Raw genomic sequence first — 14,628 nt, forward strand, 5'->3', positions numbered from 1 at the left:
GGAGTCGTCCATATCTGCTGGAAGCTATTCTGACAAATTCTAACAAGTTCTTCAAGGCACCGGAGAGGGCAAAGCATCTAAGTCACGGAGAAGGCTAAATAAATGCCTAATATGGAAAGACGGGTGCTGAGGAACGGCGATCACAAAATCATATGTATTATTAGAATTAAATACCTTCGATCAGGCAGTATGATCAGAAGGAGTGTGTAGTATGGTACATAGCCTACGTGCTCTCATCAGCCACGCTTTGCAGCACTTCTGTCACAAGCGCAAAATCTCGCTCTTCCTTCGCCCGCCAATTCGAGATAGCAATCCGACAAGCGGGTCTGCCGTCCCATGAGGTACCCGATACGAACATCTTCGAAGTGTCGTTGATTTTCTTGGCGAGGCTTTGGTTCAGGCTATCATCTTTGGCACTGAAAAGCACGACCATGTAAGTTCGATCTAGTAGCGCATCTTTGCTGCCCGCTGCCGGCAGTATGTTGTACTTTGGATGGTCGTACAGCCAACCAGCAATCATCCTTGACAAACGGATCTGCTTCTGGAGCATATCCTTATAGCCATTTCTACCGTACGCCACGAGAGAGGTGTAGACTGGTAGTGCCCTGAAGCGCCTGGAGTTCTCCATCCCGTTGTTCAAAGGCGACGGTATCAAATTTCCACCACTTTGACCACCGGTCAAATATGCTGCATTCGCATTCTGAAATACGTTCACGGCCTCTTCAGGATGTCGACAGAGAACAAATCCACAGTCATAGGGCACGTTGAGCAGCTTGTGTGCATCACATGCGATGGAGTCTGCCAACTCCATCCCCTCGCAGCCTCCAACGATGGATGCGAATTCAGCAGTGGGCTCGAGAATGCGACCAAAGATTCCAAAGGCCCCATCAACATGAAGCCAAACGCCATATCTATCACAAAGCTCGCGCAATCTCCGCATCTCGTCTAAGCTGGACGTGGCGAAGTGTCCGGTGTTGACCTCGCCGCAAGATACAGCGATGATGCTAGCCTTGTTGGATGCTGCCAGTTCTATCTCCAGCTTCTTAATGTCAAAACGAAGGGGATCATCATCCCGACAGATGTTCTTGACGTTTGTGCGTCCGATCCCGAGGATGCCGGCTGCCTTTCCCATCGAAGAATGGGGTAAAGTTGAGAGAACCTGGATCCCAGAGAGCCCGGCCGCTTGCATGACCTCCAACAGACCGTACTCCCCAACACTCTTGATTGAGATGCCCTTCTTTTCAGCGGCGGCCCGTAAGACGTATTCTCTGCCGCAAGCCAACCCTTGGGCGTTGCTTGCGGTAGCTCCGGTGGTGAAAGTGCCGTTGTGCCAATGACGCCTGTCCAGCCGTAGAAGATCCACAAGAAGACCCAAGGCGGAGTATTCGACATCTGTCGCGATGGAGTGCTCTGAAAGATGGACTTGTACATTTTGATCATACGCAGAGACAATGTTGTCTGCAAAAAGGGCGGCCGGAGTGATGCCGCCAGTAACGAAGCCGTAGTAATTGGGGCTTATACTGCTACGATTAAAAGCAGGTACCATGTCGTTCAGAATATGCTGCGTCGCCCGGTCAAAGCCCAGGCCTTGGTCGCTGAGAGTCTTCGGCAGAGACTCTCTGGCCCGCGCCAGGGCAGCAGCATTCGGTAAGACGCCTGGTTCCCACGTTTGAGTCATCTTCCACAAGTCTTGCTGCAGACGACCCTGCTCTTGCGCGGTCTTCTGAGCATCTTCGAGGTTCATGGCGATCAGATTTGCTGTAAAAAGGGGTGGAGAAAGCAACAAGTCTGAACTACTTTCTTGTCAAAAAGTAGAGGGTTGGTGTTTGTATTGGACGACTAGCGAAATTGGTTCTTTCCCGATGCGCTTATATATTATGAACCTAGAACGGGGTCTGAAGGGTCGGGTGTACCTGCTCTGTCTGGATAACCGGGATTTGAATGAGCTTTTGAATATCATGGCTCCAAACGGCATAACTAACTCACATAACGTGGAAGCCTTATGATCTCCGAGTCAAGTATTCAATTGTCCGAAAGGTAAGTCTGTTCATTCGTTCGGTTTGGGGAAAAGTGGAGATCGGATAGCGGAGAATAAAGAGAGGGAGAGACGGAGAGGAAGTTAGACTAGTTACCCGCCGTAGGTTAGTCTGGGCTCGTTGTTTCCCTCTTCGTATTCCTGGTACCATTGCCGCCGATTGCAGTCCGCCATCACACTCCTTTTCCCTACTACAAAACTCAGATCAAATCAATACTTGCGTGATATCCTGCCACTACCCCTGGTGGATTGAGAATATAATTATACGAAATACAGAAAATATCCCCCGCAGGTCTAGAACAATGGCTGCCAAGCTAATTGACAGGAAGTTCCACAACGTTCCAGGTACGCCCAGTCCTGCCATTGTTTGTGTACACTGTACAGTAACTCCACCAGCAAGATGTGCTGACGGATGGGGGCTCTTTCTGCTTCGTCAGGCAAGCTTCGTGTGGCCGAGCTGTTCTTTGATGTCCCTCTCAATTACACCAAGCCCAATGAGGACACTCTGAGGCTTTTCGCGCGAAGTGTCCGGCGTATGGTCACTCCTGTCGAGCCCAGTTCCTGCTGTAATGACGACAAGCAGCTTCCGTGGTTGGTGTACCTGCAGGGTGGCCCAGGGTTCGGATGTCGTCCGCCTCAAGAATTTGGCTGGATCAACACCGTTCTTGATAAAGGCTACCAGGTACTTCTTCTGTTGCACTCTTTTCACCGAGAATCACATGCTAACCATCTACCTAGGTTCTATTCCTGGACCAGCGTGGCACTGGCCTTAGCTCGACCATCACGGCGCGCACACTGGCGCAGAAAGGCGATGCAGTCAAGCAAGCGGAGTATCTGAAGCATTTCCGTGCCGACAACATCGTCCGGGACTGTGAGGCCGTCCGAAGATGCCTCACGACTGACTATCCCGAAGACAAGCGCAAGTGGAGTGTCATTGGTCAGAGTTTTGGTGGCTTTTGTATCACATCTTACCTTTCCATGTTGTAAGTCGTGAACTTGAGACAGTATACCTCAAGCAACATGAAATGCTGATCACGTTTTCCCCATTATAGTCCGGAAGGACTATCCGAGGCTTTCATTTGCGGTGGACTGCCCCCCTTGGTCAATGGTCCTGACCCTGTCTATGCACTTACTTACAGTACGCACTTTGCCTCTCAGACATGAACTCGAAAACAAGCTGATTCCAAGAAGAAAAGATGATCGAGAGGAATCAGGCATACTATGCCAAGTTTCCCGAGGACACTGAGCGAGTCAAGCGCATTGTCGAGTATCTGAAGGACAACGAGGTTGCTCTGCCTTCCGGCAAGCTCACTGTCCATCGATTTCAGCAATTAGGTATCGCCTTCGGCATGCATGGTGAGAAAACACGTCGATCATTCATTATAGGATGAATTTGCTAAAAGATATATTCGCAGGGGGTCTTGACAGCATTCACGGTAATTTGCCTCCCATTTGGAGCGTTCCGGCTTAGGCTAACGATAAGACAGATCTTGTGCTACGTGCCTGGAACGATCTAGAGGTGCTTGGCTTCCTTACCCACCCAACCTTGACCTCGATAGACGGTTACGGCGGCATGGACAACAACGTCATCTATGCAATTCTCCATGAGGCTATATACTGTCAGGGGTGAGAGCGATCCCAACATCAACCAACCTCGGAACATCAACTAACACACTTCGCCTCCAATCAGACATGCGTCCAAGTGGTCTGCGGACAAATACCGTGCCGGCCTCCCCATGTTTGACATCAATTGGGAACAATCTCAATTCTTCTTCACCGGTGAAACGGTAAGCATTATGGAGCCTGTCAGTGGCCAGCAGAACGTGCTGATAGACCAATTTTCTCCACCAGGTTCACAGAGACATGTTCGAATCGTACACGGAGCTCCAGCAAATTAAGCAAGCAGCAGACCTCATCGCTTCGACGAGCGACTGGCCCAAGCTTTACGATGAAGCCCAGCTGAAGAAGAACGAGGTCCCTGTCTACGCGGCAACGTACATCGACGACATGTACGTGCACTTCGACCATGCGCAGAAGACTGCCGCCAATATCAAGGGCATCAAGCAGTTCATCACGAACACCATGTACCACAATGCTATTCGTGCGAAGTCAGATGAAGTGTTCCAGCAGCTGTTTGCCATGAGGGAGGATACCATTGATTAGACTAGGTCAAGTAAGTAGTGAATTATAGCTATATAGGACTCTATCGTTAGTTGAGCTTCCCCATCAGAATTAGCTGGCGTATGCGAGGCAATGAGAGATGTCACCAAATGAACAGCTATTGTGTCTTGCGCAGCCTTCATAACAGCTATATACATCTATATGTGAGGCAGAGACGCGTGTTTGAAATGATCTGTTCCCGTCTGCAGTCTTGAAGGAAGGGATCTTGCTCAAAAAACCTAAGAGAGCCGAGTGTCGTTAGTTTAACTGCGTTTCATAGTCTTGGGCACTGTTGGCAAACGTACTGCACCACCAATAATAAAAAGACGTTCTTCCTCTTGTCGCACCCACTCAATGATCTTACTCGCGCTCTGAGCCAAAGCATTGCGATTCGCATTCGCACCCGCCACGCAATAAAGCTCGAACATCGGGGTCACCCAAGCGAAGGAGCTGGACGATTGAGACACGCAATGGTGGACTTTGACGTGCGTATGCCTGGTATGAATGCTCGCATGAAGATTATTGTAGGTTGACATCAATCTGCGCGGGTTTCCAATCAGTACTGAGCTCTTGATCTCGAATATAGTACACCCGCATATTACAAATCCAGGGCCACTTTACCTTCGACGACGCGAGACGGTGGAAAACTCAGGATCGTAGGACGACATGGTGAACTGGACATTCGCCCGCGACTTGTACAAGAAATGATGCAAGACTGTCCCCGGGACGATGTCCGTCGTGCTGGGGCGGCCTTGCGCGACGGCTTCTTTGATGATCTTGATGCTGCCGTTCTTCTCCATTTGCTGGTACCCCGGCAGCCATTAGCTCTCCGGATTCGATACGGTGTGGTTGCGGTGGATCGGAGGGGCTCAATAAACATACCTCGACGAACGCATCGCGCATGCCCTGCAACTCGAAGAAGCTTTCCTTATTGGCACTGATCAAGACGATGGCGACGGACTCTTCTTTGGTGGTGGTTGTTGTTATTGTTGTTGTATCGTTGGCAGCGTTGGCGTCATCGCGAATATCGAGGAAGCTGACGTACATGTACAGATAGCCGCTGCTGTTGAACCCCGGGAGGCAGACGGGGATCCAGCTTTCGCCGCCACCGGCTTTGACAGCCTCGGCTTCGAAGATCATGTTGAACAGGAGTTGGAGGTCCCCGGGGTGGAGAGAGTGTTTTTTGGGCCGGACGACGTTGACGAGCCGGCCGCCGGCGACGACCAGGCCGTAGAGCAGGCTACTGACTTTTGTCTTTAAGAGAGTGTTGTTGATGGCTTGACGGTGGGACTTGCGGATTTTCAGGCATTCCAACGCCGAGAGGAGCGTGGAGGGGGATCCCTTGGTGAAGCTGTCGGCTAAGGTGGATAGAAGCGTCTCGGATCCTTGGAGTGGCCGCTTCAGATCGGTCGAAGGGCGGATGGAGAAAAGATGCGTGAGAGAGGGCAGGGTGAGCGTTGACAGGATCTGCATGTACAAAGCTTCCAACTGGAGCTTGAGTTGCGTATCGCTTTCGAGCATCCGACTGATGGTGACAAGGTGCAGGGGCCCCTTGGTTAATATCACGAACTTGGTATCCCCCGCAGTGAAGCTGCTCAACGGGTCCTTGGAGTCCTCGTAGAACGAGATGATCGTTTGGATAACGCCGATATATGTTGATATAAGCCCTCCGTCCCCATGTCGTGTCCAGATCGGCTTGCCAGCAGCCGAGAGGATAAGATAGTGTTTCCGCTTCGCTTTCCAATTCGCAAGGACTTGCTCTGTAGGAACGATCATCAGCATTGCTCGGAGACAAATGTGGGCTCAGTATCCAATAGCCTACCTTCGTTTCCCCCCTCCTCGTCCACCTCTCCCACGGGCTCGAACTCGCTTGCAAAGTCATCCTCCACGTCATCCGCCTGAAACTCAGGGAACTGCAGGAGCCCCGTGCTATGCTTGCGGATAAGACCAGTATCGGTCGCGACAAAGTCCCCGAAGACATTCTCAACATCACCTATATCCCCTTGCGGCCCCGAGCTCCGGATACTCGCCGTGTCTCCAGTTTCGCTCCCGCGGGAACTTGTCAGGTGGTTGAGGCTCGCCTGAGCCTTCAGCGTCTCCGAGCCTTCGCGCACAACGCGACTCTCTTTCCCCGCATCGTGACAACCGATATCCGTCAAGGAGACAGCTGTTGTAGCTCTGGACTGGAGATTTGTCGGTGCTCCAGGGCGGGATGTTCGTAGCGAGGCGCCTCCTTCATCTAGGAGGCGCAAGGTGTTCGGTCGCGGGGGTAAGGGCGGGGGTCGCTCTTCCTGGGCTTCCTCGGATCGCGAATCCGAGGAAGTGGAAGGCCGTCGCAATGAAGACGACGGTGGCGGAGTTGGAGGGTTCTCGGTCTCAGGATTGTTCGCATCCTGCGCTGGACCATCGGCCGTCGAAACCATGTTCGTCGTCAGTTCCGGCGCATCGAAGAACTGCTCCGTTCGGGGAGATGTGCGTCCGTGCGCGAGGATGGGCAATGGATGGGTCGAAAGTGATGAGAAATCAATCGTTATGTCGCGGTAATCAATTGGTTTACTGCACATGCGCTGAAGGCGATAATGCACATGGTGAAAGTGGCAGGGCCCAGCTTCGATGACGAGGCTGGTCCGGTGTTGGTGATGGAGTAGTAAACAGTGAGGTAGTAAATGACGAACGTGCCTTGCTTGCTTGCCTGGCTGGAACAACTTGACGTGGAGCACGGGATCGACCCGGCGGAGCTTCCGAAAGGCGGGCGACCGACGCCAGATAAACGGAAACATGTCCACCTGCTGGCCTGCAGTGGGAAACAAGAGCCAACTGTTCCACCAGCCAGAGTCCACATGCTACTATCCTTGATGTTCTACAACAAATCATGACGGACTGCGATCGACAAATACCTGCCCAGGACACCGTTTACTATCCGACCATCGCACAATGAGTCTCGATCCGAGCTCGTTCCCGAGGTCTCACTCCCCCGCAAGCTCCGAAAGCTCTCTTACGCGCTCCCGACTACGGGGGAAGGAAGGTCGGTAATTTACGCGCTGCTTCTCCTCTTATGGCACTACAGTCATGCAGTCCAGAGTCTAATAGACATGAGGTATCTCAGAGCCCTTACGAAAAGACAAGAATTACCGCCGTTATGCGTCGACTGTCGAGCGAGCCCTGTCGTTGTTCGATACCGCTTTGCAGGAGTGGGCAGATTACATCTCCTTCTTGAGCCGACTCCTGAAAGTACGGTCACACTATCTCCGAGGCAGGAGAGTACACGATGCTGATGCTACCTTCATAGGCGCTGCAATCTCACCCCGCGGATATCCCTATTGTCCCTCATAAGGCGCTCGTTGCCAAACGGCTTGCGCAATGCCTTAACCCTTCGTTGCCATCAGGTGTTCACCAGAAAGCATTGGAAGTATACTCGTATATCTTTGCTTTGATCAAGGTTCGTCCCGCTTAGTGACGGATCCAAAGTGATGTCCGCTAATTAGAGATATTGTCGGCTAGCCGGAGGGTCTATCGCATGACCTGCCATTGTATATGCCTGGCATTGCGCCCACACTCACCTTCGCATCTCTCACGGTCCGACCCCTGTTCCTGACGCTGGTGGAGACACATATATGCAACCTGGAACCATGGGCGATTCGCCCAGCCTTGAAGGCCATTATACTGGCTCTACTACCGGGATTAGAGGAAGAGACGAGCGATGACTTCGAACCTACACTGCGACTGATCAATAAATTCCGCGACATTGCTAGCGCCATGGAGAAGCATAAAGTCGAGGGATCTGCGAGTCCAGGGGGCCACTATTTCTGGCAGTGTCTTTTTCTAGCCTCGGTCACAAGTCCCAGCCGACGTGCTGGTGTCCTCGCCTATCTGGGCCGCTACCTGCCTAAACTAGGAAACACAGACCGCCGGCCTTCCAAGGACGAGTCGAATGACCCCATGGACATTCACCAGGGCATGTTAGCTGCAGCAGAATCGGTTATCGTGCCCGAACCCGGGTTGCTCATACGCTGTTTCGCGACCGGTCTCGCCGACGAGCAGGTTCTCGTCCAGCGGAACTTCCTTGATTTACTGGTCACCCACTTGCCGCTCAGTTCGCCGGTACTGCAATCGAAAATTACAGAGGACGATCTTCAGCGGCTCATTGCAGCAGCTGTAGGAGTCGTTGCCAGGCGAGACATGAGTCTGAACCGAAGACTCTGGGCCTGGCTCCTCGGGCCCGAATCTTCCAACGACCGGCCGTCATTTGAAGCCCGCAATTCTATCTCTGAAGGCACAACCCAACTGGCAAGCGACCGCAAAGAGCTCTCGCCTTCGGAGTACTTCAGCAAATTCGGGCTGACGCCACTAGTCAAAGGCCTCTTGCAGATGATTGAGCATGACACAACTGTACCGGCAGAGAAGACGAAGCCATTCCGGATCTCGCTATCGTTGTTGGACAGATGGGAGGTCGGTGGATACATCATACCGGAGATCTTCTTGCCAATCATCCGAAGCGTGCAAGCATTCGGAAACAGCGCTTCTAAGAACCATTTCGAGGAGGTCTTTCGCAGCGCCAGCTCGTTCTTCGACGGCGTCGAAAGCGGCGTCATCTTCTCCGAACTCCTCCGTCTTATAGATTGGAAGCATCAGGACTTTACTTCCAAGATCGACGACATAGTAAGCAACCTGGAGCTCGCTTACTTCATACTAGAGAATTTCAATGTTCGAGAAGAAGACATGATTGCGGTTCACATTCCTCTGTTGACCCTTTCTACCATTGTGAAGATGAGGGATCTGTATTCATCAAGCAACTCCGCAGCGACTCCGGAGCAGCTGCAACTTGTCTCAGCGGGGTTGTCGAAGGTCATGGATTCTTTGACGGGCTTACTGATCGAAAGGTCGTTCATAAGGAAGTCTGACGCACCTAAAGCAGGAGACAAAACCCATTCTGATATGACCGGGTCGGACATCTTGAATGTGATTCATACTTTTTACAATCGAAGCAAGACTAGCTTAGACCCACAGCCTGTCCCTTTCGTCCCAAAACAGCTGGGTGAGCTCATCATTCAAAACGCTTATGAGCAAGCCATAACAGCCCTTGATGAACAAGAGAACGCCACACGGTTGCACGATCGGATCAACCTGCTCATCATATTACTGAAAAAGCTCCCCCGAACACGTATTTTGCGCGACCGGCGTTTGTATCTCGCGTTAAGCGATCGTGTCCGTGCCGACCAAGTTGAAAAATCCACGGCCTGCTTCTCAACCATCTCGTCAATCGCGTCCGCAGTAACGAATCTGTACCTCATCAATACTACAGGATACTATATTAGCTACGAAGATGTGTCAGACGTCATTCCCGCTCTTGTGGGACAACTGTGGCAATTTCTATCCCCGATGAGCCCGAAATTCCATGTTGAGGCTGTTCGTTGCTTGTGGCAATTGCACACCGTCTCTTGGTCGGATCATCTAGTTGAGGCAGCCATTACATCCCTCATGGTTGGCTCGTCGTCTACAGTGCCTTTTGAAGGGCTGACAGGCGAGCAACTTGGAAGATATTTCGTCTTGTGGAACCACAGTCACCAAGGCAACTATGAGCTGCCGCCAAAGCGCTTGTATAACTCTATCGAGTCAGCAAAAGTGTACCAAGCTTCGATGCTTGAACGCCCGCTTTTCATCGTCCTAGACTTGCTCTCTCAGCCCTCGAACGAAAATTCTCGAGTTGTCCAACGATGGCTTCAAGATCTGCCGGCTATGCATAAGTAAGTCTAGCCTGACAAGGCATTATTGGTCCCGAAGGGATTTCTCCTACATCTTTCAAGGTGTTTCTCCGTTATAGAAATTGCTCACAAACTACAGGGTCTTTCGTATAATAGTCTCGCGCCTGGATTGTCTCTTCCAGTGTTCAAATCACGGTGAAGGGGGAGGCGACAATCAGGTTTTGTCGCCAGATGACTACAAGGAATGCGACTATCTGCTGCGGACCATCTCCAATCTCATCTCTACACTTGATCACAATGGCTGGATCACTCTTCTCACTCAGACGCTATCTCAGGTTGACAAACGTAAGGATGTGCATGCATCTGAAGGTATGTTGGGACTGGTCTCACTGAAAATACATTTAAGTAACGATTGGCAGAGAACGCCGAGCTTCAGAGCCTTCATACCATCATCTACCAAGCCAGTCTGAAACTGATCAGCGAGCAGACAGCCACAGGTACTCATGGCCTGGAGACAATCAGACTGCAACAAACGTCATTACTAGTCATGCGACAGCTCCTTCTTGGTCCAGGAGCTGAAGAAGTGATTGAATCTGGAATTGACTCGTTCCTGGTTGATAAGCTCTCTCGCGCCCTGGATCATGGCGCGACTGATTCAATTCAAGGAGACCTGATAGACACCCTATTAGCAGCGTTGAAGGTCCGGTTTGCGCAAGCGTATCTGCCACCTCCCCCTCCACGGCCAAAACACAACCGGGCAAACTCTCGTGAGCGCTTGACAAGCCCCTCTATCTTGTCCTTTACAAGCGACAAACCAGAGAAGGTACCTGCGCTGTCTGCCCTCCCTCAGCCACCTCAACAACTTCTCGAATGCCTTCTCAAAGGCCTTGGTTCCAAAAGTTCAAGAGGAATTGTGGACAAATGGACTGTCCTCCTTTGCGAAGTACTTCCACTGTACGCGGGGTCAATCTTCCAAATACTACTCATGCTTGTCGAATCGCTCTGTAAAGAGATCCAACTTTGCTATGCCAGCCTGCAACTCGCTTTCAAGCGTACAGAAGGATGGCCTGATGATCGATCTGAGTATGCCACCATTGCTCTTCTCAGCGCTCTCGAGACCTGCATTGCTACCGCTCACGAGCGGTTGTTAGTAGAGGAGGCCAATACTCCTGCTGTCAAAAGTCCTGACCAGAATCATGGATTCTTTGGCAACATGGTTTCAGGGGTATTCTCATCTGAATCAAACCACACGCGCTCGGCCGCAGCGAACAATCGGCTTACCGTCCTACTCTGCTTCCAAGATGCCGTGAGGCTCTGCTTCACCATATGGTCTTGGGGTGCCGTAGAACGCAGTACGCTGCCACAAGACGCAGAATCGATAGCTTCGTTTCAGTACACGTCTCTGCGCATGAGGAACAGATCGCGTCGTATCCTCGAACATTTGTTCAATGCAGAGGCACTTGAATGTCTAGAGACAGCCGTGGAGATGTGGACGAAATCTGACAGCGAGACTTCGTCTTTGATTATGAGCCTGCTCCACACTCTGGACGGGTCTAGACCGAAGATCGCTATCCCGGCTGTGTTCAATTCTATTTATACGAGAACCAATCCGGCAGCGTTAGAGCCGAGCCGCAAATCTACACTGACTGCGAGCCTGACCGAGTCTGAATTGGCGGGCTTCCTGGTGGCATACGCGAGGTCGCTGGATGACGATGTGCTCAATGAGATCTGGGCCGATTGTACCACATTTCTTCGTGATGTGTTGAGTAACCCATTCCCACACCGGCAAATTCTTCCACGACTGGTTGAATTTGCAGCGATCCTAGGAGCGAAATTGGAAAATACTAGCTTTGGGGAAGATCGACGGATGAGGAAAGAACTCGGGGTACGCGATGATTAAGGACAGGCAAACTCATTGAGACTTACTGACATATGATAGGACGTCTTGCTTCGCCTTCTCACCGCAATCTGGACGAGCAAGCCGATGGGCATTGCTCAAGAGTCTTCCCTCAGCCGCGGCTCTATCGACTATGACAATTCGCCCTCACCGAATATTGGACCTGACGATATGCTTAGCATCCTTGCGGCATCCATGCCTGCATTCACAATCACACTCGGAGATTCCGACCGGATCACTTCCGCAGTAACCGGCATTTCAACGAATGTGATCGGTCCTCTCTTTCGCTCGCGACTCTTCCCGAACAACCTCAACCATAATTTCATGACTCTGTTCCAGCACATAGCGAAAGTACCATCTGCTGCTAAAGTATGGAAAAAGGACATAGCCGATGCATTCTACGATACCAGATTCTTTGGGATGCAGATGGACTTGGTTCGGGAGGGATGGCTGAGTCTACTGCGACAGTGGGTGCTTGCAGATAAAGATCGCTTGTCTGAGATCCTGTCTCGCCTCCCGCCACCAAGTACAGCAGGTATCATGTTCGGTGTTGGAGCCTCTGCTGCTCGCCTCGAAGCTGACCGCAAAGCTCAACTGAACCTCCGCCGCATCAGTCTCCTTATTTTGTCTGCTAACAATGATTACTATATTGGAGAGCTACCCGCCCTTTTGCAGAAGTTGGAAGACCTACTTGGGGCGACTACTACATCCTCTCCATCTTCAACCACGCGGGCCGAGATCTTCATGGTTCTTCGTGCGCTTGCACTTAAGAGCTCTGCGACGGCATTGTCCACATTCTGGCCGCTCATCAATGCTGAACTCCAAGAGGCTATATCCGCCGTACCGCTGGGTTCGCAACAAGATGTATACAACTCATATGCCTTGCTGCAGGCATGCAAACTGTTAGATGCGCTACTTGTACTTGCAACAGACGACTTCCAACTTCTGGAGTGGCTTTATGTTACCGACACCATAGACGCCATATACCCTCCGGAAGGCTTCGAGCCGATGGCCCTCGCGGATGAGGTCTCGCAGAGCTTGGGTATGCGTGGGATTACATCGAATGATGGGGCTGGAGAAACGACCAACCTCAGCCAGGGAGCGAGACAACCAAGCCTTACTGCGGACTGGATCCGTGAGACAGCAAAGGATGAGATTGTCGATCGGGTGCTTCGGCCATTTTTCGACCAGCTCAGCATTCACGCATTTGAGAGTACCTACAGCATGGGTCAACCACAGTTGAATGCATGTGTGAATGATTTGTTGGCGGATATCTTTAATGAAAGCACCATGGCCAACTAGGGTTCTGTGTTGTTCGCGTGCTGCCTGTGTATTATGATATTTTTTGCTTGTCTATTAGAATTCGAACTAGCGTGACTGGCAATGCGCACGTACAGCGCACGTTCTTGTATTGTGGGATAGAAGCGACATTTCCAGCGTTCATTTTCAGGCGTCGGGGCGTCGGAGGCGTCGATCCGCATGTTCCGTATGCGCCAGGGATTAAGGAAGCATAGATAGATAACTTGGATTTTATGGTGGAATATTCTGGAGAAGCGGAAACGATCATATGCAGAAATCGGCAGTTGAGTTGGGTGGGCACTGAATAATATAGAGTAATTGGAGGTGTCTATTATTGGGCCCGTGGTTTAATACTTCGTACTCTTCGTAACATCCTCGGCCCAACTGGCTGGCCAACAAACGTCACTCTCTCCACCCAAGCTTCTTCCTCCGCATCCACCCACACCCACCAAAACATCTGCTACATACTTCCCACCTTCCACCTCCACTTCTACTTAAAACCACGTAAGACCTCGGACAGTCACTTTGTAGTTGTGACTAGTTCTGCTATGCTTCTGACTGACTTGTTCTCAAGATACGCCTCGAATTCATAACCATGAGTGCGACTCGAAGAGTGTTAACGCCTGCATGGCGCTCTGTCGCAACCAAGCCGGTCTTCATTCCGACGCGGAGCTTCGCGGCCTCACCCTTGATGAAGGAGGCAGCTACCACGCTGCCTGCTAAGAAGCCCGTGGGCGCATTTCGTGGAGGGTACTGCATTCATTCCATATTGATATCACGTCCATAAAGATGGACTACCGTCTTCCGGTTGGACTGACTCTTCTCTTGGCTACAGAATCTTCGGCTTCCTCTCCGGCTCGGTTGCTGCCGGCGTTGTCGTTTATTACTACATATTGGCTGAGTACAGAATTTCCAACGAGATGCTAACTGAAGATATCTACGTATGTTTCTCGCTGCGAATTGCCTTTTGACTTCGCTCTTTTGCTGATGTGGCTCCCAGGCTCTCCAAACAGCTACACAGAAGCTGCAGACTTATATCGGCGAGCTAGAAACCAAGGTCGACCAACTCAAGAAAAAATAGCCTAGCATTGCATTTCCTGTCCTCTATTTCTTCTCTGCTTGTATCAAGGGTCTGTTCTCTTTCCACATGCTTCTGCAGGAGTTCCTCGCCACGGGTCTTAGCATATCATTTTTGATCTTTTTCTCTCTCTCTGAAATGCAGTTTCTACGGGGATGCGCATTGTAATAAAAACCAGTCAACAAAAGACTGTATTGCATTTTGAAGGTGTATGCCAGATCTACGCATGCGAGCAGGGTCTACATGAGAGGAGATCTACAATGTGAAATGAATTCGCTTCCCAAGACAGGCAGATGTACTCCGTACTTGACTGTAGCATACTTGAAGCGACGACGCGTTTGGACTTGGGGAGGCGAGACAGACTGTCGGCGTCATCGGATGAGACAGACAGTGCAAACACGGCAAACACGAGCGCTCACCGCCTTTTCCTGCCCGTCCTCAGTTTGTATTCTCGCTC

General features: G+C 51.2%; 5 protein-coding genes across 5 annotated transcripts; 3 read left to right on the forward strand and 2 right to left on the reverse strand.

Annotated features, from left to right (window-relative positions):
• Positions 1-133: 133 nt before the first annotated feature.
• Positions 134-2,182, reverse strand: BO82DRAFT_198431 (pyridoxal phosphate-dependent decarboxylase family protein). The gene is made up of 2 exons (XM_025630576.1): positions 1,987-2,182; positions 134-1,922 (listed from the first exon to the last, which is right to left on the reverse strand). Exon 2 carries the CDS (start codon positions 1,742-1,744, stop codon positions 224-226), a length of 1,521 nt encoding a protein of 506 aa, XP_025495245.1. The 5' UTR covers positions 1,745-1,922; positions 1,987-2,182; the 3' UTR covers positions 134-223.
• Positions 2,183-2,192: 10 nt separating this feature from the next.
• Positions 2,193-4,400, forward strand: BO82DRAFT_351405 (proline iminopeptidase). Its single transcript, XM_025634413.1, has 9 exons — positions 2,193-2,380; positions 2,473-2,717; positions 2,774-3,018; positions 3,088-3,173; positions 3,227-3,391; positions 3,451-3,471; positions 3,523-3,661; positions 3,726-3,822; positions 3,887-4,400. The coding sequence occupies exons 1-9, from the start codon at positions 2,338-2,340 to the stop codon at positions 4,196-4,198; spliced, it is 1,353 nt and encodes a 450-aa protein (XP_025495246.1). The 5' UTR covers positions 2,193-2,337; the 3' UTR covers positions 4,199-4,400.
• Positions 4,401-4,458: 58 nt separating this feature from the next.
• On the reverse strand, positions 4,459-6,618 carry BO82DRAFT_371940 (guanine nucleotide exchange factor MON1; the record flags this gene model as incomplete). Its single annotated transcript, XM_025637296.1, has 4 exons — positions 4,459-4,735; positions 4,817-4,998; positions 5,078-5,955; positions 6,018-6,618. The coding sequence occupies 4 exons, from the start codon at positions 6,616-6,618 to the stop codon at positions 4,459-4,461; spliced, it is 1,938 nt and encodes a 645-aa protein (XP_025495247.1).
• Positions 6,619-7,129: 511 nt separating this feature from the next.
• BO82DRAFT_425592 (cellular morphogenesis regulator DopA) lies at positions 7,130-13,387 on the forward strand (the record flags this gene model as incomplete). Its single annotated transcript, XM_025640333.1, has 7 exons — positions 7,130-7,220; positions 7,302-7,426; positions 7,485-7,634; positions 7,697-9,939; positions 10,037-10,266; positions 10,317-11,782; positions 11,837-13,387. The coding sequence occupies 7 exons, from the start codon at positions 7,130-7,132 to the stop codon at positions 13,094-13,096; spliced, it is 5,565 nt and encodes a 1,854-aa protein (XP_025495248.1). The 3' UTR covers positions 13,097-13,387.
• A 142-nt stretch (positions 13,388-13,529) lies between these two features.
• BO82DRAFT_429559 (uncharacterized protein) lies at positions 13,530-14,453 on the forward strand. Its single transcript, XM_025640548.1, has 4 exons — positions 13,530-13,597; positions 13,668-13,843; positions 13,929-14,034; positions 14,094-14,453. The coding sequence occupies exons 2-4, from the start codon at positions 13,689-13,691 to the stop codon at positions 14,172-14,174; spliced, it is 342 nt and encodes a 113-aa protein (XP_025495249.1). The 5' UTR covers positions 13,530-13,597; positions 13,668-13,688; the 3' UTR covers positions 14,175-14,453.
• The last annotated feature ends 175 nt before the right edge of the window (positions 14,454-14,628 follow it).

This window comes from Aspergillus uvarum (assembly GCF_003184745.1).
Source record: "Aspergillus uvarum CBS 121591 unplaced genomic scaffold BO82scaffold_8, whole genome shotgun sequence".
In the NCBI taxonomy this organism is placed as follows: Eukaryota; Fungi; Ascomycota; class Eurotiomycetes; order Eurotiales; family Aspergillaceae; genus Aspergillus; species Aspergillus uvarum.

Bases quoted from the DNA above. Each gene is read 5' to 3' on its own strand.
- BO82DRAFT_198431 (XM_025630576.1), bottom strand. From the start codon at position 1,744: ATGAACCTCGAAGATGCTCAGAAGACCGCGCAAGAGCAGGGTCGTCTG.
- BO82DRAFT_351405 (XM_025634413.1), top strand. From the start codon at position 2,338: ATGGCTGCCAAGCTAATTGACAGGAAGTTCCACAACGTTCCAG. The intron at 2,381-2,472 runs GTACGCCCAGTC...CTGCTTCGTCAG, and splicing joins GAAGTTCCACAACGTTCCAG to GCAAGCTTCGTGTGGCCGAG. The intron at 2,718-2,773 runs GTACTTCTTCTG...CCATCTACCTAG, and splicing joins TTCTTGATAAAGGCTACCAG to GTTCTATTCCTGGACCAGCG.
- BO82DRAFT_429559 (XM_025640548.1), top strand. From the start codon at position 13,689: ATGAGTGCGACTCGAAGAGTGTTAACGCCTGCATGGCGCTCTGTCGCA. The intron at 13,844-13,928 runs GTACTGCATTCA...TCTTGGCTACAG, and splicing joins GTGGGCGCATTTCGTGGAGG to AATCTTCGGCTTCCTCTCCG. The intron at 14,035-14,093 runs GTATGTTTCTCG...TGTGGCTCCCAG, and splicing joins TGCTAACTGAAGATATCTAC to GCTCTCCAAACAGCTACACA.